At 44.5% G+C, this 27,939-nt stretch overlaps 1 protein-coding gene across 1 annotated transcript in view; it reads left to right on the top strand.

Moving 5' to 3' along the window:
* Positions 1 to 27,939, top strand: part of GRID2 (glutamate ionotropic receptor delta type subunit 2) — a 2,095,611-nt gene that overhangs the window by 772,801 nt on the left and 1,294,871 nt on the right. Inside the window, exon 4 of the mRNA XM_073590055.1 lies at positions 20,685 to 20,890. Within this exon, the coding sequence (XP_073446156.1) occupies positions 20,685 to 20,890 (206 nt within the window). The remainder of the gene's footprint in view (positions 1 to 20,684; positions 20,891 to 27,939) is intronic.

Genomic DNA, 27,939 nt, shown 5'->3' with positions numbered 1-27,939 from the left:
TCCTTTGCTTGCACTGAAATGGGTCTAATAACTGACCTGGACAGAACCATGATCACTGACAGTAGGCAGTCAAAAGTCTATATTCTGCTTGATAGGTGTTTTCTGACTTATTGCATATTAAAGAAAACTTTATAAGAGAAATACTGTATATTTGGATGTGAGTATCATTATGCTGTCACTATATGAACCTATATGAGCTACCATTTACCATCCCATATCACCCAGAAACTATTTAAGAAGTGCTTCTAGGTTTTCCGGCACTCAGAGCAAGAATTCAACTTGGTGCCCCCCCTCAACCTTCTCCCACTCAAGTCTTTTAGTAGTTGTCATGTGACCACTTATATGCAATTTGCGTCATGTGCCGACAAGCTACTTTTCCTGATTCTCTCAATGTTCAGTGAAATACTACAGCCACTGCTTCATTGAGAGAAACTGGATGTATGAAAATCACATATGAGTGATCTTGTGATGACTGCAGGAACTGGTAAGCCGAGCCAAATCCTGAAAGTGAATATATTACAAAAGGTTAAGACTGGGCATACTACAGTGCTTAATGTTAAAATTAGAGGTTTTCTAGATTTGTGATGAAAGTCTGCATTCACTCTAGGAAGATTTTTGAATTCTTACAGCATGCTTAATGCACACTGTCAGAATTATCCTATACTACCAGCCAGAGTGGGTAATTATGTAACCCCAAGTATGCGATTTGAAAACTTCTGATCACATTCCAGTTAGTTGTCTCAATTAACTTATATTTAGTGAGGACACCCATGTATGCAAATTGAAGGTTGTATGGCCTCACACTCTCATCGCCAGCACCAAAGAATCGTGACAGCATACATTGCGCTCACTGTGAGAATTCAGAAGTATAAAATTAACCCCTTCATGACACAGCCTATTTTGACCTCAATGACCTGGCCATTTTTTGCCATTCTGACCAGTGTCCTTTTATGAGGAAATAACTTAGGAATTCCTCAACGGATGCTAGTGATTCTGAGATTATTTTTTCGTGATATATTGGGCTTCATGTTAGTGGTAAATTTAGGTCAATAATTTTTGCGTTTATTTGTGAACAAATCAGAAATTTGGTGAAAATTTAGAAAATTTTGCAATTTTCAAATTTTGAATTTTTATTCTGTTAAACCAGAGAGTTATGTGACACAAAATAGTTAATACATAGCATTTTCCACATGTCTACTTTACATCAGCACAATTTTGGAAGCAATTTTTTTTTGTTAGGAAGTTATAATGGTTAAAATTTGACCAGCAATTTCTCATCTTTACAACAAAATTTACAAAACCTTTAGTTTTAGAGACCACCTCACATTTGAAGTCAGTTTAAGAGGTCTATATGACTGAAAATATCCAAAAGTGACATCATTCTAAAAACTGCACTCCTCAAGCTGATCAAAACCACATTCAAGAAGTTTATTAACCCTTCAAGTGTTTCACAGCAGCAGAAGCAACATGGAAGGAAAAAATTAAAATTTAACTTTTTAGTCACAAAAATGATCTTTTAGCAACAACTTTTTTATTTTCCCGAGGGTAAAAGGAGAAAGTGGACCTCAAAAGTTGTTGTCCAATTTGTGCAGAGTATGCTGAAACCCCATATGTGTGGGGGAACAACTGTTTGGGTGCACGGCAGTTCTTGGAAGGGATGGAGCGCCATTTCTAGAGCCCGTGTGCCTAAACATTGGCGCTCCCCCACAAGTGACCCCATTTTGTAAACTAGACCCCCCAGGGAACTTATCTAGATATGTGGTGAGCACTTTTAACCCCCAAGTGCTTTACAGAAGTTTATAACGCAGAGCCGTGAAAATAAAAAATCATTTCTTTTCCTCAATTTCCATAATTTTTTATTTTCACAAGGGTAACAGGAGAAATTGAACCCAAAAGTTGTTGTCCAGTTTTTCCTGAGTACGCTGGAACCCCATATGTGGGGGGACCACTGTTTGGGCACACGTCGGGGCTTGGAAGGGAAGTAGTGACATTTTCATTTTGAAATGCAGACTTTGATGGAATGGTCTGCGGGCGTCATGTTACATTTGAAGAGCACCTGATGTGCTTAAACAGTAGAAACCCCCCACCAGTGACCCCATTTTGGAAAGTAGACCCCCAAGGAACTTATCTACATGTGAGCACTTTAAACCCCCAAATAATTAACAGAAGTTTATAACTCAGAGCCATGAAAATAAATAATGCAGATTTTGATGGAATGTTCTGAGGGTGTCATGCTTAGTGATGGGCGAGCACTAAAATGCTCGGGTCCTCGTTGCTCGGGTTGAGCAAATTGGAATACTCGGGTCCTCGGACAAAGCAACAAGCCCAATGTAAGTGTATGGGTGACCCGATCGTTTTTACCGTGATCCCCGGGGGTCCATTTAAGGTCTAAAAACATCTGAAAGTGATGGAAACACTGCTCAAATGACATGGTGACATCATGGGGATCGCTTCTGGAAGCATTCCTGATTCCTAGTTCACAGCTTTAAAGAATGTTGTCAGAGTTTCATGCCATTTGTACCGGTGCACCAAAAAACATGCCAAAACAGATTTTGCTGGGAAATATGTTAAGGTACATCATTTCCAGGTAAATAACTTGTATATAAGGCAAAATAATTAACCTCAGATGAAAATGTTCTTCCACCACTTGGGCTATGTTCAGACGCAGCGTTTTTGACGTGTTTTTCAACTTTAACATTGCTTTCAACCAAAACAAATGCATTCACTGTGAAATGTCATTGTAACATTTACCAACCCTAGCTGGCCATGTGGTGTGTGACACATAAACAGACATATCTTGTTTCATTTATGAAGGAGGGACTCTTAAAGTCACAGAGCCTATATTTACAGGGGCATCAGGCAGCATTAATCTTCTTAAATTGCCATTATTAAACAGTGGGTCTTTGAAACTGTTATAGCCTATGCAGTGAGTGGATGGGTCGCCAAAAATTACAACGCACCCAATACCCCTTTCACGAGATGTCCAGCAGGGTATCCATAAAAATTGTTGCATTAAATACAAAGCCTGCCCTGCTACCAAGTAATATACACCCCAATAAGCCATTGAACCCAGGTACTGGATGGGCCAAGGAAAATCCACTTCACATTATTCATTTTGTACTCCCATTCTGTTTTCTTATGCATTCACTGCAAGGCCTACTGTCACATCTGTCACTGTCACCTCTACCGCACCACTCCCCTGAGGACCGGTATACCCACCTGTCCTGGCGTGCTCCTGGAGTGAGCACGCATCACCTGGTCTCCTCACTTCCAGTCCTGCGGCCGGCTTCTGGGACCCGTCGGGTACGCATGCACTCCTTGCATCATAGACTTGGCGGTGCACACGCTCTCCCTCCTGCCTGACAGCAACCGCTTCATCCCTCCACTCTATGAACTGGGAGGACCCTGACCTGGAAGTCCTGCAGTGCGCACCGTATATCATGTAGCCTCTCCCCCTGCTCTGTGCCTGACTATCAGTTGTGTCCCATGCTTGATTCAGGCCCATGCTTCCCTGTGCTCTACTGTCTTACTGCTTGCCTTGCGCCCTGTTTTGTGCCCAGCGCCACTGTACCCTTTTGACCTCTCCTTGTGACCTCCCTGTGTTCTTTTCTAGTGCCCGTCCATCCCCGCCTGTGCCTGCCTCCTCCTATGTCGCCAGTCCCTCCTGTATGTTCCTCCTCAGTCTCTTCCTTCCGGACCTGCAGCAGTCTTCCCTGTGGTCGCCGGTTGCCTCTACATGTCTCCCAGCCAGTCTTCTGCTTGTGTCTCCTTTCGTCTGTCCCCAGGTATCTGCTTCTGCTGCGATAGTCTCCCCTGGGTCTGCCCCTAACACTCCCTGTAAAAGGGGTGGTCCACCAGGCCTGCTCACCCAAGGGAGGTTCATCGTCGCGGTCGTGCAGGTTCACTCCAGGAGTCCCACAAGCGTCACAGTATCACACCTGCCCTGCTACCAAGTCATATGCATCCCAACAAGCCTTTGAACCCAGGTACTAGATTGGCCCAGGAAAATCCACTTCTCATTATTCATTTTGCACTCCCATTCTGTTTTCTTATGCATTGACTGCAAGGCCTGCCCTGCTTCCAAGTCATATGCATCCCAATAAGTCTTTGAACCCAGGTACTGGATGGGCAAAGGAAAATCCTCTTCAAGTTATTCATTTTGTACTCCCATTGTGTTTTCTTATGCATTGACTGCAAGGCCTGCCCTGCTGCCAAGTCATATGTACCCCAATAACTCCAATCTCCCTTGGAAAAACAGGGAGGAGGGCCTCTTAACAAAAAATGTCCCATTAAAAAGGAGCGGGTGTCCTAGATTTGGAATGCCCATACACAGTGTATGGGCTGACAAATATTTCCCCTGTGGGGTACACCTCAGCCTTTTTCAGAACAAGTCTTTTACACACAGCCTAACCACCCACTATTGTTATTAATGCAATACTGTCTGTAGCTGCATGGAACACGTAAACCCTTTTGATCTAGTGGTGATGGAAGATCAGACATAGAGGAAGGCCTGATTAAAAAATATGCCCAATTTCTAGGAGCGGATCTCCTACACTTGGAATGCCCATACACGGCAAACATTTCCTCTGTGGGGTACATCTCAGCCTTTTTCAGAGCAAGTCTTTTACCCACAGCCTAACCACACACCCTTGCTAATAATGCGACACTGGCTGTAGCTGCACGGAACGAATAAACCCTTTTGATCTAGTGGCGGTGGATGATCTGACGTGAAGGAAGGCCATATTAAAAAATAAGCCCAATTTCTAGAAGCAGGTCTCCTATACTTGGAATGCCCATACACTTAGTGTATGGGTTGTCAAACATTTCCCCTGTGGGGGTGTACATATTTTTTGTATTTTGGTGATGGGCATCATAACACCCTTGTCAAAACATAAAGTGGCCAGAGCATGACTGAATACGTTCACCCTGGTGTTGAAGTGGTGGTGGATAGTGAGAATGAGGAGAAGGAAGAAGAGGACACCAAATAGCCAAAATTAGGAAGCGTACATCCATGTTTGGTTGTGAAGAGGTGCACGGGAATACACCTCCCAAAAAACACTACATTGGAGTTTATGCTTCGCTGTTATCATTTGGTGTTCTCGAGAAGTCAGGCTCTATCCATCCCTTGTACATTTTAATAAGAGTCAGCCTGTCTGCATTTTCCGTAGAAATACGAATGCGCTTATCTGTTATAACTCCATCAGCAGCACTACAAACCCGCTCAGAAAAAACGCTAGCGGAAGGGCAGGCCAGAACCTCCAATGTGTAAAAAGCCAGCTCATGTCACGTGTCCAGCTTGGATACCCAATATTTAAAAGGCACAAAGGAATCACGGAGGACGTTGGTACAGTCAGCAAAGTAATCCCTCAGCATCTTAGAGAAGATTGCATTCCTTGTAAGATTACCCTGCGCCTCAGTGCATGGGCGATGGGAGGGTCTTAGAAAACTGTCCCAGAACTTTGCCAGTGTTCCCCTGCCTCTGCTGTAGTGGACTTGTGTCTGTCTCGCCTGTACTGCTTGGTTGGCCAATGAACTGTTATCTCTGCTGCCAACGTTTTGAAATGGAAATTTTTTTAATAATTCAGCAACAATGGCCTTATGGTACTGCACCATTTTGGTCCACATGTCTGCCTCTGGAACAAGAGATTAAAAGTAATCCTTGTACCATGGGTCCAAAAGTGTCACTAACCAGTAATGACTGGTACCTAATACTTTGACAATACGAGGATCACGGGAAAGGCAGCACAATATAAAGTCAGCCATGCGTGCAAGACTGGTAACAGGAAAGCCTTTCATGTCCTCACCAACAGGACGACTGAACAAGGTCTCCTCCTCCTCTTCCTCTTCATCTTCTTCCCTGTCGTCAGGCCATCCATGCTGAACAGAGGGCATGACAGTTGTGGTTATAGTCTGGTCTACAGTGCATGACAGTAGCTCCTGTTCTTCCTCCTTCTTTTCCTCATTGTCAACCAATCCACATTGGGATGACACGAGGCTGGGCTGTGTGTAATCACCCTGTATGGTTCCTTGATCCATGTCCTCGTGCTCAGCCTGCAATGCCTTCTCTTTCATTGTGAGCAGAGAGCTTTTCAGAATGCACATGAGAGGGATGGTGATGCTAATAATGGCGTCATCGACACTCACCAGCTTGGTGGACTTCTCAAAGTTTTGGAGGATGCTACATATGTCTAACATCCATGTCCACTCAAGAGGTCTTATGTGTGGAGTCAAACCCGAAAAATACCGGCCTTGTTGATGCTGGTATTCAGCAACTGCCAGCTTCTGCTCTCAAATCCTTTCTAACATATGTGGTGTGGAGTTCCAACACATGGGGACATCACACACCTGCTCTCAAATCCTTTCTAACATATGCGGTGTAGAGTTCCAACACATGGGGACATCACACACCTGTCGGTGAGCCGGTATCTGCAATCACTGCTTAAGCATGGCAAGGCTGGTTGAAGCTGTGTTTGACTTTCTAAAATGTGCACACAGGCGGCACAAATGTTTTTTTGTTTCTTTTTTTGGCTAAATAGTGCTGTATATAAGTACAGTTTCCCCAGGACAAAAAAGAAAACCGGCCTAAAATGAGCAAACTTTGAGCACGCACAGAAATCAGCTGGCACGGCGATACCACTTCGATAAATATGTGCCCTGTTTTTTTATTTTTGGGCTAACTAGTGCTGTATATCAGTTCTGTGATACCCAGGACAAAAAAAGGAAAACCGGCCTAAACTGGTCAAACTATGAACACGTACAAATATGAGCTGGCACAGAGAAACCACTGCGACAAATGTTTTTTTGTTTTTTTTTTGCTAAATAGTGCTGTATATAAGTACAGTTTCCCCATGACAAAAAATAAAACTGCTGTAAACTGGCCAAACTTTGAGCACACACAGATATGAGCCGCCGCGGAGATATCACTATGACAAATGTGTGGCCTGTATTTTTTTTTGTTAAATACTGCTGTATTTAAGTACAGTGACAGCCAGGACAAAAAAGAAAACTGCCGTAAACTGGCCAAATTTTGAGCACGCACAGATATTAGCTGGCACGGAGATAACACTATGACAAATGTGTTTTTTGTTCTTTTTTTCTTTGCTAAATAGTGCTGTACATAAGTACAGCTTCACCCAGGACAAAAAAATGTAAACTGATCAAACTCTGAGAACGCACAGATATGAACCGTCACGGAGCTACCACACCAAAAAAATGTGTGGCCTGTATTCCAAATACACCTGGGGCTAGCTACATATGGCCAATATATCCTACAGGTAGCATCAGCAGCACCAGAACACAGGAAGGGAATGGACCCTCTTGATGTATGCAATGATCTATATACACACATACAGTGCCTGTAGGCCTTGCACTGATGTGTATAAAGCAACGTACACTACCCTGCCTACCTAACATTGGATCCCATATACTCTGGAATTAGTCCTTAGAAGGACTGTTGGTTTAGCTGGATTTGAGTAGTTTAGGACCCCACACTAACTAATAAATCCCCAATTCTGTCCCCATCTCAGCAGCAGCTCTCATTACACTATCTCAATCCGGAGCTGAATGCGCCGAGCAGGGCGGCGTCCGGTCTCTAATACCCCTGATGATACTGTGCTGCCAGCCAATCACTGCACGACAACAACAAAGATGACAGCGGCATTTCATTGCCTGGCAGACAATCCCTGCATCATGATTGGGTCTGTAAAGTCTGCCAAAAAAGCTGGGTGGAGACCTGAGTTCCTGCTGAGTAATCCCGGAAATGCTTGGTGCTTGCTGAGTACACCGAGTACCGTGATACTCGGGCGAGTAACAAGTAGTGTCGAGAACGTTCGCTCATCACTAGTCATGTTACGCTCGCAGAGCCCCTGATGTGCCTAAACAGTAGAAATCCCCAACAAGTGACCCCATTTTGTAAACTAGACCCCCCAAGGAACTTATCTAGATGTGTGGTGAGCACTTTGAACCCCCAAGTGCTTCACAGAAGTTTAAAACGCAGAGCCGTGAATATAAAAAATCATTTGTTTTCCTCAAAAAATGATTTTTCAGCCCACAATTTTTTTATTTTCACAAGGGTAACAGGAGAAATTGGACCCCAAAAGTTGTTGTCCAGTTTGTCCTAACCCTAATTCCAACCCTAACCCTAATTCCAACTCTTACCCTAATTCTAGCCCTAAGGCTAGCCCTAGGGCATATCACAGTGATCAAAATGTACCTGGAATAAATGAATGAATCTGCCAGACATTTTGGAAGATGGCGGCTCCCATGGGGGAAGACAGAGGGACACCGGGACTTGGGAGGTACCTGGGGGACGGGGTGGGATCAGACAGTGGGGGAGCGGAGGACAGGATGGAGGGGAGCAGAGGGCAGCGGAGGACAGGACGGAGGGAAGGAAAGACTGAAGGTGGGGGCAGATCACAGTCTCCAGTCATGGCCAATGATATTGCAGCATCGGCCATGGCTGGATTGTAATTTTTCATCAAGCTTCATTGGTGAAACATTACAATTGATCTGATTGGCTGTTTCACTTTCAACAGCCAATCAGAGCAATCATAGCCACAGGGGTGAAGTCCATGTCCTCCTGTACCTGCAGGTCAGGTGATCTTTCAGTGACCCCGGTTACCTGACCCGCCATCTCCCCATGACGCACATAGGCGTCACAGGTCGGAATGGCACCAACTTTTATGATGCCTATGTGGTGTCACAGGTCGGAAAGGGGTTAAATATAATGGCTGCAAACTCATCACAAAATTGTACAACTCCTTTAATGCTATTAACATAAGTACAAATGTAGTAACCCTTAACTTGTCAGATATTACAATATTTTATTAACATGACCATGTATCATGTAATCTTAAGTTTTAAATGTAAAGTTATGATTTGTTAAATATTTACATGAACAGAGCCGATGACATCACATGAATACATCTCCAGAAACACCATCAGTACAGAAATACAGCATTACAAGCCCCATCATTACAGAAATGTATTACCAGACCATCATCAGTACAGAAATACATCACCAAAACCATCATTAGTACATGAATATAGTACCGGAACCACCATCAGTACATGACTACACCAGAATCACCCTCAGTACATCAATATATCACCTGAATCACCACCAGTGCATAAATACATTGCCAAGCTTATTACAGCAATCAACTGTAATATGAGATCAGCCCCTTTTACAATTGTAATAGATGAACCTTAAGCTCCCAGTAAGTCCTTAACAATGGTGATACTGGCATTGTTGTCATCAGTCATCATTAGATCAAACTATAGTATTGATAAAAGTTAGTCAGTATCAAAAATAAACATTTACATCCAGGTACCTTATAGGTGACATCTTGTCTAATTGGAGTCTTTCTGTTTTCTTATTCATCTTCTTCAAATGCCATGATGATTTTTCACATCTCAATCTGGTGACTTTAAAAATATAAAAATAGTAGCATGATTATAATGCTTCTGAATAAAAATATCTGCCCTACACTATGCCCCTGAACAAATAATTTCCCCTCACCATGTTCCATGCACAAAATATAATGCCAGAGTTTTCCCTGTGGTACATGCCCTCCACACTGTCCTCTCCTATCGATATAGGATGCCCTCTTCACACTGTCCTTTCAAACTGTGTCCCCTATAAAGCCTAGTCTCTATACTGTGCCCCCTCATCATATGGCCCCCTCTTTGGAATATTGCACCCTCTTAGCTGTTCCCTAACACTGTTCCCCATGCTGCTTCCCACACTACCCAGTCTCTAATCTGTGCCCCTTCTCACTTTTCTCCCCAACAATGTCTAGTCACGCTATTCGTCTCAATAGTCTCCTCAAACATTTCCCCTCCCTATTCATACTGTCTCCTCATACATTTAACCCCATTGCTCTCCATACTGTATCCTAATTCATCATCATACAGATTCAGCACCCATTCCCTCCCACTACACATACCGTTTCCTCACAAATTTCACACTCCCCATAATGTTTTCTCACTGATCATCCCCCGCTACCTAAACTATCATACTGTCTTTTCACAGGTGCCCTTTGCTGCCCATACTAACATACTGTCTCCTCAAAGGTCCTTCTCATCAGCCATACCGTATCAGCATATTCACACCAATGCCCCCTACCTCTGCTCCTCATACTGTGTCTGCACAAATTCCTTTCCCCTCAAACTGTGTTTGCACCAATCCCACCCTCTGCTACTCATTCTATGTCCACACCAATACCTCCTGCTCCTCATACTGTGTCCGCAGCACCAATTTTCCCCACTCCTCATATTGTGTCCACACCAATCTCCCCCACTCCTCATATTGTGTCCACAGCATCAATCTTCCCCGATCCTCATACCGTGTCTGCAGCACCAATCCCCTTTCCTAATACTGTGTCCACAGCACCAATCTTCCCTGCTTCTTATGGTGTGTCCACAGCACAAATCTGTCCCACTCCTCATAATGTGTATGCAGCACTTATCTTTCCCACTCCTCATACTGTGTCTACAGCACAAATTCCCTCACTACTCATACTGTGTATGCAACAACAATCTTTCCAGCTCCTCACACTGTGTTCGCAGCACCAATCCCAATAAATCTAAGTCTCTTCAGCTTCACGGGAGCACTTACCTGACACCGACGTTCACCACACCTATGCAGCACAAGAGAGTGACATCTTCTGAGTTATCAGCTGACCTGATCACTGCTGAGGTTGCCCTGACCCAGAATTTCTGGTGGTCAGGGCTTCAATTGTACTCATGCCTTAAAGTCATGAGTACAATTAAACATTGGAAGCTGGCCCACTGCACCTTCTTTGAGCTGTCTGTCAGCTTGACAGAAAGCTCAAAAAACAGAACGGCTGACTCTCACTACATGGTGGGCAAAATGCAGCTGCCAGGGAGACACCCTGGACTGCCTCAACACGGGGCTTGATGGTGTCTCCCTGCTGGCTGCGCCCAGGACAAATTCCCAACTTGACCCAACAACAGGTAAGTCACTGAGTTGCTTATACACATTAGTTAATTTCCTTTGAACCTGGTGATTCTGGAAGCAGTGACCAATCAAATATCCATGTTGATTTCCCATCTGTGCCTATGGCGTCTGATATCAAAAGTAGGAATGCACTTAGGTTTCAAAATACTGGATCTTTTTACATTTAGGAGAGATAAAACTGCTGCTAGAAGTGTCTGGTAGAAACGTATTCATCTATTCCTTAAGAGAATTTTGGCCATGTTGAATGTGTATGTGTATTTGTGGATTGTGAATAATAACAGTTAGTGGAAAGAAAGTTCAATCAACTTATATCTAGTATGTACAGTCAAACATAGCCAATGTTTTTTATGATTAATGAAAAAATGTAATCATAATTTTAATCATTTACACATCATTGCCTAGACATCATACTTAAAAGATTACATAGACACTTCAATTAATTAGAGTTGAGCGACTTTTGGTTTTTTAGGGTTGCGTTTCGTTTCGTGAAACCCGACTTTTCCAAAAGTCGGGTCGAGCAAGATCGTCCGATTATAGGGAAAAGTCGGGGTCGTCCCGAAACACGAAACCCAATGTAAGTCAATGGGGAATAAAAGTCGGCAGTGAGAGGAGGACAGGAAACACACCTACAGTGCCCATTTGAATGCCAAAAGCATCAATTCTTCTTACTTAAGCTTGTCAACCTTAATTAACTTCATAATACAAGTTACGCACTGAAAAATGGGGGTTATTTGGCTAAAGTTGTGGGGGGAGGGCTGGCTGCAGGTTTTCATGTGCCCTGGGCGAAAGAGCGCCCCTTTAACACATACCACAACTCATCATGCTCCGATACGGCAGATAAATAGCGGTATAGTACAATGAAAAATACCTCACTTTTTACATCTCATGACGAGGCCCATCTATTTCTCCATACAGAATCATTGGTCCCATATAATGTTTGAAACAGTATATGATGAGCTCCACATAATGCTACAGTATATGTTGGTCCCCATGGATGAAGCTCCACTGTCTTATGGGCCCAAATAATGCTCCAAACATAATGGGCCCCATTTCTAATGCTCTAGTGTATAATGGGCCCTGTAAATGCTGCTCCAGTGTCTGATGTCCACCTTTGGAATGGTCCAGTGTATGGTGGGCCCCATCTATCATTCTCCAGAGTATAGTGCTCCCCAAAAATTGCTGTCCCAACATTGAAAACAATCAAATAAGTCTCCTCGCTAGGGAATCCCTGTACTTGTCTGGACAGGTGCTGTAGCTTGCTTAACAGCTCGCCAGCCGTTCTCACGCCCAGTATGGATTGCACGTGATTGCACAAAGGTTAGAAAGGGTAAAGTATCCCTGGATAACATGTATGGATAGCGTACACATTCAAAATATATGTCTCAGGAGGCAGGCTCAGACGGTGTCAGGCCCAGTATGGATTGCACGTGATTGCACAAAGGTTAGAAAGGGTACCGTATCCCTGGATAACATGTATGGATAGCGTACACATTCAAAATATATGTCTCAGGAGGCAGGCTCAGACGGTGTCAGGCACAGTATGGATTGCACGTGATTGCACAAAGGTTAGAAAGGGTACCGTATCCCCGGATAACATGTATGGATAGCGTACACATTCAAAATATATGTCTCAGGAGGCAGGCTCAGACGGTGTTAGGCCCAGTATGGATTGCACGTGATTGCACAAAGGTTAGAAAGGGTACCGTATCCCCGGATAACATGTATGGATAGCGTACACATTCAAAATATATGTCTCAGGAGGCAGGCTCAGACGGTGTTAGGCCCAGTATGGATTGCACGTGATTGCACAAAGGTTAGAAAGGGTACCGTATCCCTGGATAACATGTATGGATAGCGTACACATTCAAAATATATGTCTCAGGAGGCAGGCTCAGACGGTGTCAGGCACAGTATGGATTGCACGTGATTGCACAAAGGTTTGAAAGGGTACCGTATCCCCGTATAACATGTATGGATAGCGTACACATTCAAAATATATGTCTCAGGAGGCAGGCTCAGACGGTGTTAGGCCCAGTATGGATTGCACGTGATTGCACAAAGGTTAGAAAGGGTACCGTATCCCCGGATAACATGTATGGATAGCGTACACATTCAAAATATATGTCTCAGGAGGCAGGCTCAGACGGTGTTAGGCCCAGTATGGATTGCACGTGATTGCACAAAGGTTAGAAAGGGTACCGTATCCCCGGATAACATGTATGGATAGCGAACACATTCAAAATATATGTCTCAGGAGGCAGGCTCAGACGGTTAGGCCCAGTATGGATTGCACGTGATTGCACAAAGGTTAGAAAGGGTACCGTATCCCCAGATAACATGTATGGATAGCGTACACATTCAAAATATATGTCTCAGGAGGCAGGCTCAGACGGTGTCAGGCACAGTATGGATTGCACGTGATTGCACAAAGGTTAGAAAGGGTACCGTATCCCCGGATAACATGTATGGATAGCGTACACATTCAAAATATATGTCTCAGGAGGCAGGCTCAGACGGTGTCAGGCACAGTATGGATTTGACGGCCCAGATTACACAGCGGAGGAGCAGGGAGAGGTAAAGATTGCAAATGCTGGGGCCCTGCCCAAGCAAGGGGGGCCCACTCGTGGGCGTCGGTACTGGCACTGGGCCCCTCATAGTACAGCGGTGTGTCTGACGGCGGGTGTGCACCACCACCGTCAGAGACACTTGATTGCACTATGAGGGACCCTGTGCCAGTGCCCGCGCCCAAGAGTCGGCCTACCCACCTGTCCAGGGCAACGGCACTCGCACGGTGTCGTGCGCTAGGTGGTGACCCCGGCCATGGGGGGGGAGGCAGCACAGTTAGGGAGTTTTAGAAAGTGGCATATGTTGATGTTGGACATTCAGCTGATGCAAAAGGCGAAATAGGTGAAGTACCAGGAAGAGGTGGACCAAAGCAAGCCATTTTTCTGTCAACCTATGTGTCATCAGGGGAAGGTGGGACAAAATCCTTGGAAACCCATGCGTGGTTCATTTTAATGAAGGTTAGATCATCCACATTTTGGGTTGACAGACGGGTCCTTTTTTCTGTCAGGATTGATCCAGCTGCACTGAAGACTCTTTCCGATAGCACACTTGCAGCTGGGCAAGCGAGCTCCTGTAAGGCATATTGGGCCAATTCAGGCCAGGTGTCCAGTTTAGCGGCCCAATAGTCAAAGGGGAATGACCTGTGTGGGAGAACATCGATATGGGAGGAAAAGTAGTTTGTAACCATAGTTGACAACTGCTGTCTCCTGTCACTTTCCATCGATGCAGTATTACCAGTTGTGTGAGCGGTATTTGAAAAATCAGTCCACAACATTGTCATGAAACCCCTGTCTCCAATGCCACTTCTGCTGTGTGCACCACGAACACCTCTGCCAAGCTGCCCCCGGCCCGTACGGCTCGTGTGAGAACCATCACCGCTGCTGTGTGCTGGGAATGCCTCAAGCAACCGATTTACCAGAGTTGCTTGTTTATTAGCCAATATTAGGTCAAGGTTCTCCTGTGGCATGATGTTTTGTAATTTGCCTTTATAGCGTGGATCCAGGATGCTGGCCAACCAGTAGTCGTCATCGTTCATCATTTTGGCAATGCGGGGGTCCCTTTTTAGGATCCGCAAGGCATAATCTGACATGTGGGCCAATGTTCCCGGTGTCAATGATGCACTGCGAGTGCTGGGTGGAGGAGCACTTTCTGGCAAATCCACATCCCTCCAGTCACGCACAAACCCTGTACCAGACCTTGCCACGCCAACATTTTCACTTGCCCCAGGAGATGCATCCTCCTCCCCTAAGTAATCATCCCCATCATCATCCTCCTCCTCCTCTTCTTCCTCCACCTCGTCCAGGAGAGGTCCCTGAGCAGACAATGGCTGAATGTCATCAAGGATTCCCTCCTCCTCTTCCTCCTCATCAACATTGGCTGCAGACGCCTGCTCCTTAAGGTGCGTCAAAGTTTGCATGAGCAGACGCATAAGTGGGATGCTCATGCTTAGGATGGCGTCGTCTGCGCTTACCAGCCGTGTGCATTCCTCAAAACACTGAAGGACTTTACAAAGGTCTTTCAGCTTCGACCACTGCACGCCTGTCAACTCCATGTCTGCTCTCAAAGTGCCTGGCCGTGTATCCTCCCACAAATGCATTATGGCCTGCCTCTGCTCGCACAGCCGCTCCACCATGTGCAGGGTGGAGTTCCACCTTGTTGCAATGTCGATAATGAGGCAGTGGTTGGGAAGGTGGAGCAATCGCTGCAGCTTCTGCATACGAACGGAGTGTACAGGCGACCGGCGGATGTGCGCGCACAGTCTTCGCACCTTCTGGAGCAGGGCTGTTAACTCCGGATAATTTTTGAGGAAGCACTGCACCACCAGGTTCAAGGTGTGAGCCAAGCAAGGTATGTGGCTGAGTTTTGAAAGGGCTATGGCTGCCACAAAATTACGGCCGTTATCACTAACTACCTTGCCTGCCTCAAGATGTACACTGCCCAGCCATGACTCAGTTTGTCGGTTCAAGTACTCGGCCAGCACCTCGGCGGTGTGTCTGTCGCCCAAACACATCATCTGCAACACAGCCTGCTGATGCTTTCCACTAGCTGCTCGATAGGGGGACACATCGTGTGCAACAGTGGCAGCTGCAGATGGAGTGCTCGTACGACTGCGCTCAGTGGACGAGCTTTCGCTTCTGGAGGAGGAGGAGGAGGAGGAGGAGGGTCGAACGCCTACAGCCAACTGTTTCCTATACCGTGGGCTAGGCAGCACTGTCCCACCACCGCTGTCCCCTGTGGACCCTGCATCCACCACATTAACCCAGTGCGCAGTGATGGACACGTAACGCCCCTGGCCATGCCGACTGGACCATGCATCAGTTGTGAGGTGCACCTTTCCGCTCACTGACTGCTTGAGTGCATGGACAATGCGGTCTTTCACATGATGGTGGAGGGGTGGGATGGCTTTGCGAGAGAAGAAGTGGCGACTGGGTAGGTCATAGCGTGGTACTGCATAGGCCATGAGTTTGCGGAAAGCTGTGCTTTCCACCAACCGAAAGGGCATCATCTCAAACGAGATTAGTTTGGCAATGTGGGCGTTCAAACCCAGTGTACGCGGATGAGAGACTGAGTACTTTCTTGACCTACTCATAGTGTCTGGGAGGGTGAGCTGGACTTGAGAGCTGCATATGGTGGAAGTAGCGGTGGACAGGGCGGACTGAGAGAGGGTTGATGATGGTGATGGAGTTGGTGTTCTTTCTGATGGCCTAGAATCAGTCTTTCGTTGATATAACAGTGGGATTCCCTGACTGCTGTGGTCTTGCAACGACACCTCAACATTTGCTGCTGTGCTAACCGGTGGGCTTACAGTGGGGGAAACAATGTAGCGTTGCTGACTACCTTCGTTGTGATCAGTTGCACATGTGGCACTTGAGGTTTGGTGTTGTGTCCACGCTTGCAAGTGCATGCTGGTTAAATGTCTAAGCATGCAACTGGTATTCAAATTTTTCAGATTTTTCCCTCGACTAAAGGTCTTTGCGCACTTCTTACAGATAACCTTGGCCTGATCATGAGGATTTTGTTCAAAAAAGTGCCACACTGCACTTTTCCTACTTTGGCAGACATTTTGCGGCCTAGCACGCTGTGATCTTTTGACCCTCTGGACAAGCTGTCCAGCAACTCTTTTGATGTTTGGAACCTGTCTTTGGAGTGCTCCGGGCCTGCCAGATAACAGCTGTTGCGATGTCGATGTCTGCTGTGGATGCTCCTCATCTGAGCTAATGGAAGCAGCACCCTCTTCCCCCAATGGATGCCAATCTGGGTCAACAACTGGGTCATCCATCACCTCCTCTTCTATGTCATGTGCACCTTTCTCTGTGTCACCGTGTATGGTGGTATAGTGTGCGGGAAGGGGCACCTGAGTCTCATCAGGGTCAAAATCTGGCTCTGTACACTGCGAGGACAATGTAGTGCTCTGAGTGAATGTACCAGCAGAATCATCCATCAGCAGCTGTGCATCAGTGCACTCCATGTCAGATTCATCTTGGCCTGGGTAATTCACCATTTCACTTGATAATCCAGGCATGGTATGTGAAAGCAGCTCCATGGAGTAATCAGTAGTATGGCCTGCGTCATCCTTCAATCTTGGTTGGGGTGAAGGACACAAGGAAAGGTGTGGTTCATGAACATGAGCCTCCAATGACGACTCAGTGCTTTTACTTTTTACAACTGAAGAAGAGGAGGCGATAGAGCTGGAGGCTGAGTCAGCAATGTAAGACAAAACTTTTTCCTGATGCTCTGCCTTTAAAAGCGGTTTGCCAACTCCTAGAAAACTAAGCGTTCGAGGCCTTATGTAGCCAGACGATGACGCAGGGTCAGCACCTCCTGCATTCGGTCCTATTTTGCTCTTGCCACTACCATCAGATCCACCACCAACACCATCATTACCAGCTGCCAACCCCCGCCCAATTCCACGGCCTCTTCCATCAGCCTTCCTCATTTTTGGTAGAAATGTAGACAAAATCTAACAAACTATATAGTAATGTAAAACAAGGTACAAGGTGTCTATAGGACAGGGGAGATTTAGAATTTCTGCACACACTTGTGGACAGTGGACAGTGTGTGTTGGATTGTGTGAGGCCCACTGATATCTGAGCGCTATGTGACAGGCTCGATGGCACAGCTGCCTGTGACCAAAGTGACAAGAGGATAATGGAGATTTTGAATCTCTGCGCACATTTTTGGACACTGGACACTTGTGGATTGTGTGAGGCCCACTGATATCTGAGCGCTATGTGACACGCTCGATGGCACAGCTGCCTGTGACCAAAGTGACGAGAGGATAATGGAGATTTTGAATCTCTGCGCACACTTTTGGACACTGGACACTTGTGGATTGTGTGAGGCCCACTGATATCTGAGCGCTATGTGACACGCTCGATGGCACAGCTGCCTGTGACCAAAGTGACGAGAGGATATTGGAGATTTTGAATCTCTGCGCACACTTTTGGACACTGGACACTTGTGGATTGTGTGAGGCCCACTGATATCTGAGCGCTATGTGACACGCTCGATGGCACAGCTGCCTGTGACCAAAGTGACGAGAGGATAATGGAGATTTTGAATCTCTGCGCACACTTTTGGACACTGGACACTTGTGGATTGTGTGAGGCCCACTGATATCTGAGCGCTATGTGACACGCTCGATGGCACAGCTGCCTGTGACCAAAGTGACGAGAGGATAATGGAGATTTTGAATCTCTGCGCACACTTTTGGACACTGGACACTTGTGGATTGTGTGAGGCCCACTGATATCTGAGCGCTATGTGACACGCTCGATGGCACAGCTGCCTGTGACCAAAGTGACGAGAGGATAATGGAGATTTTGAATCTCTGCGCACACTTTTGGACACTGGACACTTGTGGATTGTGTGAGGCCCACTGATATCTGAGCGCTATGTGACACGCTCGATGGCACAGCTGCCTGTGACCAAAGTGACGAGAGGTTAATGGAGATTTTGAATCTCTGCGCACACTTTTGGACACTGGACACTTGTGGATTGTGTGAGGCCCACTGATATCTGAGCGCTATGTGACAGGCTCGATGGCACAGCTGTGACCAAAGTGACGAGAGGATAATGGAGATTTTGAATCTCTGCGCACATTTTTGGACACTGGACACTTGTGGATTGTGTGAGGCCCACTGATATCTGAGCGCTATGTGACAGGCTCGATGGCACAGCTGCCTGTGACAAAAGTGACGAGAGGATAATGGAGATTTTGAATCTCTGCGCACACTTTTGGACACTGGACACTTGTGGATTGTGTGAGGCCCACTGATATCTGAGCGCTATGTGACAGGCTCGATGGCACAGCTGTGACCAAAGTGACGAGAGGATAATGGAGATTTTGAATCTCTGCGCACACTTTTGGACACTGGACACTTGTGGATTGTGTGAGGCCCACTGATATCTGAGCGCTATGTGACACGCTCGATGGCACAGCTGCCTGTGACCAAAGTGACGAGAGGATAATGGAGATTTTGAATCTCTGTGCACACTTTTGGACACTGGACACTTGTGGATTGTGTGAGGCCCACTGATATCTGAGCGCTATATGACAGGCTCGATGGCACAGCTGCCTGTGACCAAAGTGGCGAGAGGATAATGGAGATTTTGAATCTCTGCGCACACTTTTGGACACTGGACACTTGTGGATTGTGTGAGGCCCACTGATATCTGAGCGCTATGTGACACGCTCGATGGCACAGCTGCCTGTGACCAAAGTGACGAGAGGATAATGGAGATTTTGAATCTCTGCGCACACTTTTGGACACTGGACACTTGTGGACTGTGTGAGGCCCACTGATATCTGAGCGCTATGTGACACGCTTGATGGCACAGCTGCCTGTGACCAAAGTGACGAGAGGATAATGGAGATTTTGAATCTCTGCGCACACTTTTGGACACTGGACACTTGTGGATTGTGTGAGGCCCACTGATATCTGAGCGCTATGTGACACGCTCGATGGCACAGCTGCCTGTGACCAAAGTGACGAGAGGATAATGGAGATTTTGAATCTCTGCGCACACTTTTGGACACTGGACACTTGTGGATTGTGTGAGGCCCACTGATATCTGAGTGCTATGTGACAGGCTCGATGGCACAGCTGTGACAAAAGTGACTAGAGGATAAGGGAGATTGGATTGCTTTTAAAAAAGCAGTTTGCGGAGCAGTGGGTAAACAGCAATGCCAGCGTGTCAGGAAGCCTTAAAAGGCAGCCCAACAACCAACACCACTGATACACCACAATATAGCCTCCCCTTGCACTGCACACACAGTGACTTGTGTGTTGTGCATGCCAAATCGCTAGCAGCAGAAGCAGTTTTTTTGTCTTCTTCCCTGCCTAACGCTCTCCCTACGGAATCAGCAGCAACCTCTCCCTATACTAAGATCGGCAGAAGTAAGATGGCGGTCGGCGTGCACACCCTTTTATACCCCCTGTGACGCCCACCAAAGCAAGCCAATCACTTGCATGCCCTTCTGAAAGATGGTGGTGACCCGTGCCTAGGTCATCACGTTGCCCACAGTGTCCGTGGATCCTGATTGGCTGAAAAAGAGCGCAAAACAAACTTTTGAAACGCGACTTTGGCGCGTAAGTCGCCGACCTCGTGGCCGACCTCATCCTAGGGTCGGGTTTCATTTCATGAAACCCGACTTTGCCAAAAGTCGGCGACTTTTGAATTTTTTCGACCCGTTTCGCTCAACTCTACAATTAATGTATTCCTAATATCTCCTAAAAGTAACAATAAATCCAGTCATGCCAGAATGCAAGTGGTGTATAAAAAAATCCATAAAACTAATCACTTGAGTTTCACGAAGCAATAGGCAATTATTTGATAAAAAATACATGGAATAAATTGATGAATGGCATAAATTGGTTCAGTAATTATTTTTTTTTGTTTGTGTATTGTCTATTTTCATTCATGTTAGCGGCACCAAGTAAAGGCAACTGTCGAAATTTATAACAAAAGCAATCTGTGTCCACTTTGAAATAGCAGTATAATACAGTTTAACATATGTGAAGCTTAACCTTCCATTTCATGATACTGAACAAATGACTTCTAAACCAGGCTAGGCATTTAATGGATGTGTTTCTGTTAACTGATTAGCATTTTGATGGACTTTTGATGTTCCTAGATATCCGTGGAATACAAGAGTTTTTGGATAGAGTATCTCAGCAGGGAATGGATGTAGCTTTGCAGAAGGTGGAAAACAACATTAATAAGATGATCACGGGACTCTTTGCTACTATGCGTATTGAAGAGCTAAATCGCTACAGGGACACACTGAGAAGAGCCATTCTTGTTATGAGTCCAACAACTGCCAAATCCTTCATTACTGAGGTAAGAATAATCCCTATACTGTTTTATAGTGGCTTCGGTGTTTCAATTTGAACTCCTGGCACTGCAAATAACAAGGCAGTTATGAACAAATGTGTATACAGAAAGAAACATGTTCCTAATTGGGCACTTAGTCTAAACAGAAGACACTTTATGACATAGATATATAAAAGTACAATGTGAGGTTCTGAAAAAGATATACATTTACGGTAATGTGTTGACTTACACTAATGATAAACATGTTTTTTTTTATTGTACCATCTTTCAAGTAGACATCCAAAGCAATGGAGGCTATAGATGATGCAATTTACATTTGGTAATTTGCACAAAATAAGAAAAAATAAAGCACTTTAAAATTAGATTATCAGAAGCAGATGATTTCATTTCTGTATTCTTAAGAAGAAAAAAATCGGTAATGGATTTTGCACTCAAAGTCATTAATATGAATGATTACAATAGACTCATTTAGAGTCTATTGTGGCCTATGGGGCAATTCGAGGACATTGTTAAAGGATCAATGATAGAAATGGACTTTTTCTGATTAAAAATACATACATGCTCCTAAACACTAATATTGCAACATGAAGAAGAAAATGTTATGGAATTATGGAAATCACAACATCGATAAACATGTTAATAACATGCAAGTTGTGAAAATGAGAGCAAATATATCTCAATATATGCTGTATCATGTATGAGAGTGACACACAGAGATACTTTAACTTTCACACCTTGTCATGCTATCAATTAGGGTAATGGTGACTGAGGAAGGTTCTGTCACAATGAATGAACTTGGGGACACAAATCATCTAGATCAGCTGTTTGCAGCTTCCTTTGCAATTGCTGACCAATGATTTCTAGATGTGCTGATTGGAGAAAAGTTAATAGGAGATGTAGGCCATAGTAGTATTTTCAGGACATGCAGGTTAGTCACAATAGCATGAGTATCATATAGACTGAAACTGTTTTGAAATAAGTTTCCTGGGACACTTTGGATAAATGGTGGCATCTCTAGTTCTTTCAAACATGCCAGCATACACCCATTGCTTAAAAAGTCATCCCTTGACTAGAACTGCGCTGCTATCTACAGAACTATCTCTAATGTCCCCTTCATTTTTAAACATCTAGAACAATAGGTCCACACCCATCTAATCCACTATCTCTCAGAAAATGCTCTTCTTGACCATTTACAATACAGTTTCTGCTCTTTACACTCTGCTGAAACTGCCCTTACTAAAGTCTCTAATGATCTATTAACAGCTAAATCTAATGGTCACTGTTCCCTGTCGATTCTCCTGGATCTTGCTGCAGCATTTGACACTGTGGATTACCAGCTTCTACTCTCTATGCTCCACTCTATTTGGCTCAAGGACACTGCTCTTTCTTGGTTCTCCTCCTACCTCTCTGACCACTCTTACACTATATATTTTGCTGGCTCCTCTTCCTCTCCTCTTCCCATTACTATTGTTGGGGTTCTATAGGGTTTAGCTTTAGGTTCCCTCATATTCTCACTATACACTTCCCTATTGGACAAACTATCAGTAGATTCTGTTTTCAGTACCATCTATATGCTGATGACACCCAAATATACACACCATCTCCTGATAGCACCCCTGAATTTCAACAAAATATCAGTGATTATCTTTCTGCTGTCTCTAACATCATGTCCTCCCTCTTTATAAAACTGAAACTGTCAAAAACTGAACTCCTTGTGTAGCCTCTCTCTACTAACCTTCCCTAACTCAATATTGCCATTTCAGTGAGTGGTTCTACTATTACTCCCTTGCAATACACCCAGTCTCTTGGGGTAATATATGACTCAGATCCTTCCTTCACTTCCCACATATGATTAATCGCTCGGTCATATCACTTACACCTCAAAAACATTTCTAGAATTTGACCTTTTCTTAGATTTGACTCTGCAAAAACTCCTACTTTTGCTCTTATTCATTCTTGTCTGGACTAACATAACACTCTACTGATTGGTCTCCCTCTTACAAAACTTTACCCTTTCCAACCAGTCCAAAATGCAGCAGTCAGGATCATATTCCTCTCCAACCGCTACACTGATGCCTCTACCCTGTGCTACTCATTGCAGTGGTTGCCCATCAGCTACAGAATCCAATATAACGTTATGACTCTTACCCACAAAGCTCTCCACAGCTCTGCACCACCCTACATCTCCTCTGTTATCTGTATCTATCGCTTTACCCCTGCCCTTTTTTCCACTAATGACCTGAGATGAACATACTCAATAATCTGAACCTCTCACTCCCATATCCAAGACTTCTTGCAAGCTGAGCCACTTCTCTGGAATGCACTACCCAGAACTATTTGAATAATTCCCAATAATGACAGTTTTAGGTGTACCCTAAAAACACACTTCTTAAGACTGGCCTGTCACGTCACTTATGCAACTGTTCCAGTTTCGCACTTCCAAAATTTTCTTCCAAATCTGGTCCTTTAATAGCACTTTGTATCTGTATTTATAAAGATAATGGCTGGTAACTGGTTCATGCAGCCTTATTATATTGATCACTGGATCGTATAATACAAGCACATTTTGCCATTTACCCTTCATATTACCTCTATTTCCACATAGATTGTAAGCTTGCAGGCAGGACCCTGTCTCCTCTTGGCATCTTTTAATTTATGTATTTAATCTGTTATGTCTTCATTGTCTGTACAAGTACCCTCTGTAATGTAAAGTGCTGAGGAATATGTTGAAGCTACAGAAATAAAAACTATTATTATTATTATCATTATCATTGCAACTTAAACTTGAATTCTAGAGGGGTTTGGCTACTGTACGTTATGCTACTCCATACCAGAATCCTAGTAAATACACTTCGTGTTTCATTCCCTCATAAAGGACTCCTCATGGCATTGGCCACCTGACCATCTTCCGGCTATCATTGTGTCCAAGACATAAGCTGGATTCATCGTTAAACAGAATAGACTTCCAACCTCCATTGCAGTTTGCAATGCCATCTTGATTTGCACTATGTTAATGTTGGATAGCAATTAGATGAGGTCAATGGAACACCTTTAACTGGATATCAGGCTCGCAGCCTAAATTCATGCAAATGCTGGCTTGTGTAGACACTGATTCCTTCATCATGATATGTGACCTCCAATTTCACTTGCAACAAAGTGTGAATCAACGGTGAAACCAATAGTATGGACAAAATGTGCTACCAATGTGAGGGCTGGCGGAATGCACCAAATAATAAAAACATGGTAATAAGGTGCTTTCACAGCCCGGGGTCCACAGTGCAGAGATGTTAACTGCTGCCCAGTAATGGCGGACACTAAATGCCGGTATCGCACTGGACACACGTGGGTTAAACGCCACCCAGTATGTAATAGTGATGGGCTCTGTTGCTTCACAGAGCCATGGTACCGCATAGCACAGATGCTGTACCCTGTTAACTGTCACAGGGCACAGCTGAGTCAGCGCTTGTGTACGGTCACAAGACTCTGCCCCAAAGACGCAGGGTAAGAGCCTCTCAAGACCCACTAGGTCACTAGGTGCACGGTATCGCACCTGCAAATGCCACTTATAGACGCTGGCTACTGTGGAGTGCAGACCAAGTGCTCAGTGGCGTACAGGCAAAGCCACTAGTTGGCGCTGAGGTTAGGCCCTGACTCTACCTCCTACCAGCACTAACGGCCTAAGCACTAACTGGCAAGGCTGAATCAGCACATGTGTACCAAGGGTAGAGGTTTCATAATGAGTCAGTCACCATTCATGCATGCATACAACACACACTCCATATTATCTATACTAGCGCACGGCCGTGCGGCCCTGCGATCCTTTTATAAACGCAACCTTCCGGGACCTTCCTGATGGCCCAATCCGAGCTGCTTGAGGACCTGAGCATGTGACCTTTGACCACCAATGAGAGGTTGTCTCACGGCCATGCTCAGAAGGAGAAGAGCAGGACTTAGTTCCAGGAGCATCTGCTCGCCGCTGACTAATGCAGGATGCTATAGCTGAGCCTGGGGCACTAGCAGCAACCAGATGCATAGCATTAGCCTGAACAAGATGCTGGGACCGACGTCTCTGCTGAGCAGGAGCCTCTGTGGCTGCAGAAGAATGGGAGACTGCTGAGGACATGGCTTGGTGTTCCCCTTGTGCAGTAGGGCAACTCAACACCTAACAACCATGGCCTGCAACGTTGTTGGACTTGTATTTTATGAAGCACATTGGGATATCTTTGATTGTCTATTGCAAACTGAACTGCCATCAGTAGATGGTGCTGATTTTTATGCCCTAATCCATTTACCGAACTGCCAGCAGTAGATGGTGCTGATTTTTAGGCCTAATCCATTTAGCAAACCAGAACATTCATTAGGCAAAAATTAATAGCCTCACTGACAGCATGTACTGTAGAGAAAATTAAAGTGAAAAGCAATTACTGCCATTTGGAGTACACTAATACTTCAAGAATGTTCAAGTACGTATGAGTCAAAGACACATCCTCAAAAATAATGAGATAATGAGAAAAAGATTGTCATTCTTACATAGTAAATATTTGGGTCATCTCTTCCTGAGGTAATAAATGCACACGAACACTGTCATACAAATGATATAAAAGAAATGTAATTCATCAGTCCAGGCCAATTGCTTGATGGTCTAATTCTTGTGGCTATTGTCCAATTTTGCCAATGGACAGGAGTTATAGCCAACCTTAACTTATTTATTAATTTGTGTTGAATTAAAACTTCTGTGAGATCAAATCAGATGAGCAATTCTTTGCGCCCCATGTTCATCAATGAGAATAGGGAGCCCAAGATCCTGGCTGTGTTTTGCTGATTTTCCTTAGATCTTATCTGGTGACTTTTTTCTTATTTATTAATATCCACAGTACAAGTGTACCCCTGTCGGAGTCACTCTGAAATTGACACTTGCTTATTTCTTCTAACCCGTAAACTTCTAGAACTGTTTACTTGCTACCTAATATTTGCTGTCACTTGATATGTGCCATTTTTATGTGATAATCAATTACATTTTACTGTGGCTGTTCTGCGATTATTCTTCTAGACTATGAGTGAGTTTATCTATTGTATTGATCTTACTTCTATTATCCTTTTAATTTATGTGTGGTTTCACAATGTAAATATCACCATACAGTGCCAAAAAATCCTACTGAAGTCTGTTGTGCCACTTCAACACTCTCTGCTTATGAGCCCTTGGCAAGATCACCTGATCTGATTGATAATTTATTTACTGAGACTTTGAGAATATACTGATGAAAATGTAAAAGCCAAACTTACAAATATTAGACAAATAAAATATTGGATTATGATTTGTTAGGGTCATACTATGCGGTTTATAGATGAACAGCTGTTAGAGTGAAACATCATCCATTCTGAAAATTATTGGCTAAGCTGCCAACTTTATCTAACTCCTCATTTTATGGACAGTATTGCCCAAGAGCAATGCAGTGTATTATGTGTAATTTGCTCACTACAGCCCCACTCATGCTTTCTGCTATACATTTTGACATTTGTTGGACAGGGTGCTTATAGATCATTAGAGTATTTTATGGTAAGTATTTTCAGCATGCACATACTAGTGAGACAGAATGCCTTGCGGCTGCCTAGCTGGGACATCATGTAGCATTTACTTGATTAATACAGTCTCATTTCTTTGCCTTTTTTCCCAGCAATGATACCATACTGCATTGCAATGCTACCAATAAATACAACACACTAAGAGATAAGATATGTTCCTTTAACTTATTTTATTTCTTTCCAAACCTCTATCTATTTAAAAAATTTAAAACATATTTTTTTGCTAGCTACTATGTTACTTAGTCAGCCAGCTAGTTCTATAGCCAATAAAGTATACTTTTTCCTTGTGGCTGATTTAAAACTTAAAGGGGTTCTCCAATAATAACTCATAAACAAAAAAAACTAATTATTAAAAGATGCTTTATTAATAATTCCGTTAAAAATTTTTGAAAAAATCTTAGAAAAAACAGGCACAAAAAATGCTGATTACACTTCTAAATCCAGCCTATTAATAAATGTATAGAATAAATTCCAGCACCAGGTGGAGGATAAACAATCTATTTATCCCTATTGGACAATATAACTTACCCCTACCTGACAGCGGAGGTTGGCGAGACCTTATCAGCATTGAGCTAAGTTCTCTTGAACCTGTTATTATTTTTTGCTGATCCTTTTCTCGGGTATTATTATTATTATTATTATTATTATTTATTGTTATAGCGCCATTTATTCCATGGCGCTTTACATGTGAGGGGGGTATACATAAAAACTAGTACAATAATCTTAAACAATACAAGTCATAACTGGTACAGGAGGAGAGAGGACCCTGCCCGCGAGGGCTCACAATCTTCAAGGGATGGGTGATAATACAGTAGGCGAGGGTAGAGCTGGTCGTGCAGCGGTTTGGTCGATCGGTGGTTACTGCAGGTTATAGGCTTGTCGGAAGAGGTGGGTCTTCAGGCTCTTTTTGAAGGTTTCGATGGTAGGTGAGAGTCTGATATGTTGTGGTAGAGAGTTCCAGAGTAGGGGTGATGCGCGAGAGAAATCTTGTATGCGATTGTGGGAAGAGGAGATAAGAGGGGAGTAGAGAAGGAGATCTTGTGAGGATCGGAGGTTGCGTGCAGGAAAGTACCGGGAGACGAGGTCACAGATGTATGGAGGAGACAAGTTGTGGATGGCTTTGTATGTCATGGTTAGGGTTTTGTAATGGAGTCTCTGGGCAATTGGGAGCCAGTGAAGGGATTGACAGAGGGGAGAAGCTGGGGAATAGCGGGGGGACAGGTGGATTAGTCGGGCAGCAGAGTTTAGAATAGATTGGAGGGGTGCGAGAGTGTTTGAGGGGAGGCCGCAGAGCATGAGGTTGCAGTAGTCAAGGCGAGAGATGATGAGGGCATGGACTAGGGTTTTTGCAGATTCTTGGGTGAGGAATGAACGGATGCGTGAAATATTTTTGAGTTGAAGTCGGCAGGAAGTGGAAAGGGTTTGGATATGTGGTTTGAAGGAGAGATCAGCATCAAGGATTACTCCGAGGC

Source organism: Dendrobates tinctorius, unplaced genomic scaffold, assembly GCF_039654945.1.
Source record: "Dendrobates tinctorius isolate UK_male_01 unplaced genomic scaffold, ASM3965494v1 ptg000011l, whole genome shotgun sequence".
NCBI classification, from domain to species: domain Eukaryota; kingdom Metazoa; phylum Chordata; class Amphibia; order Anura; family Dendrobatidae; genus Dendrobates; species Dendrobates tinctorius.
Note: the sequence above shows the minus strand (reverse complement) of the source record. Positions and strands in the feature narration are given on the sequence as shown.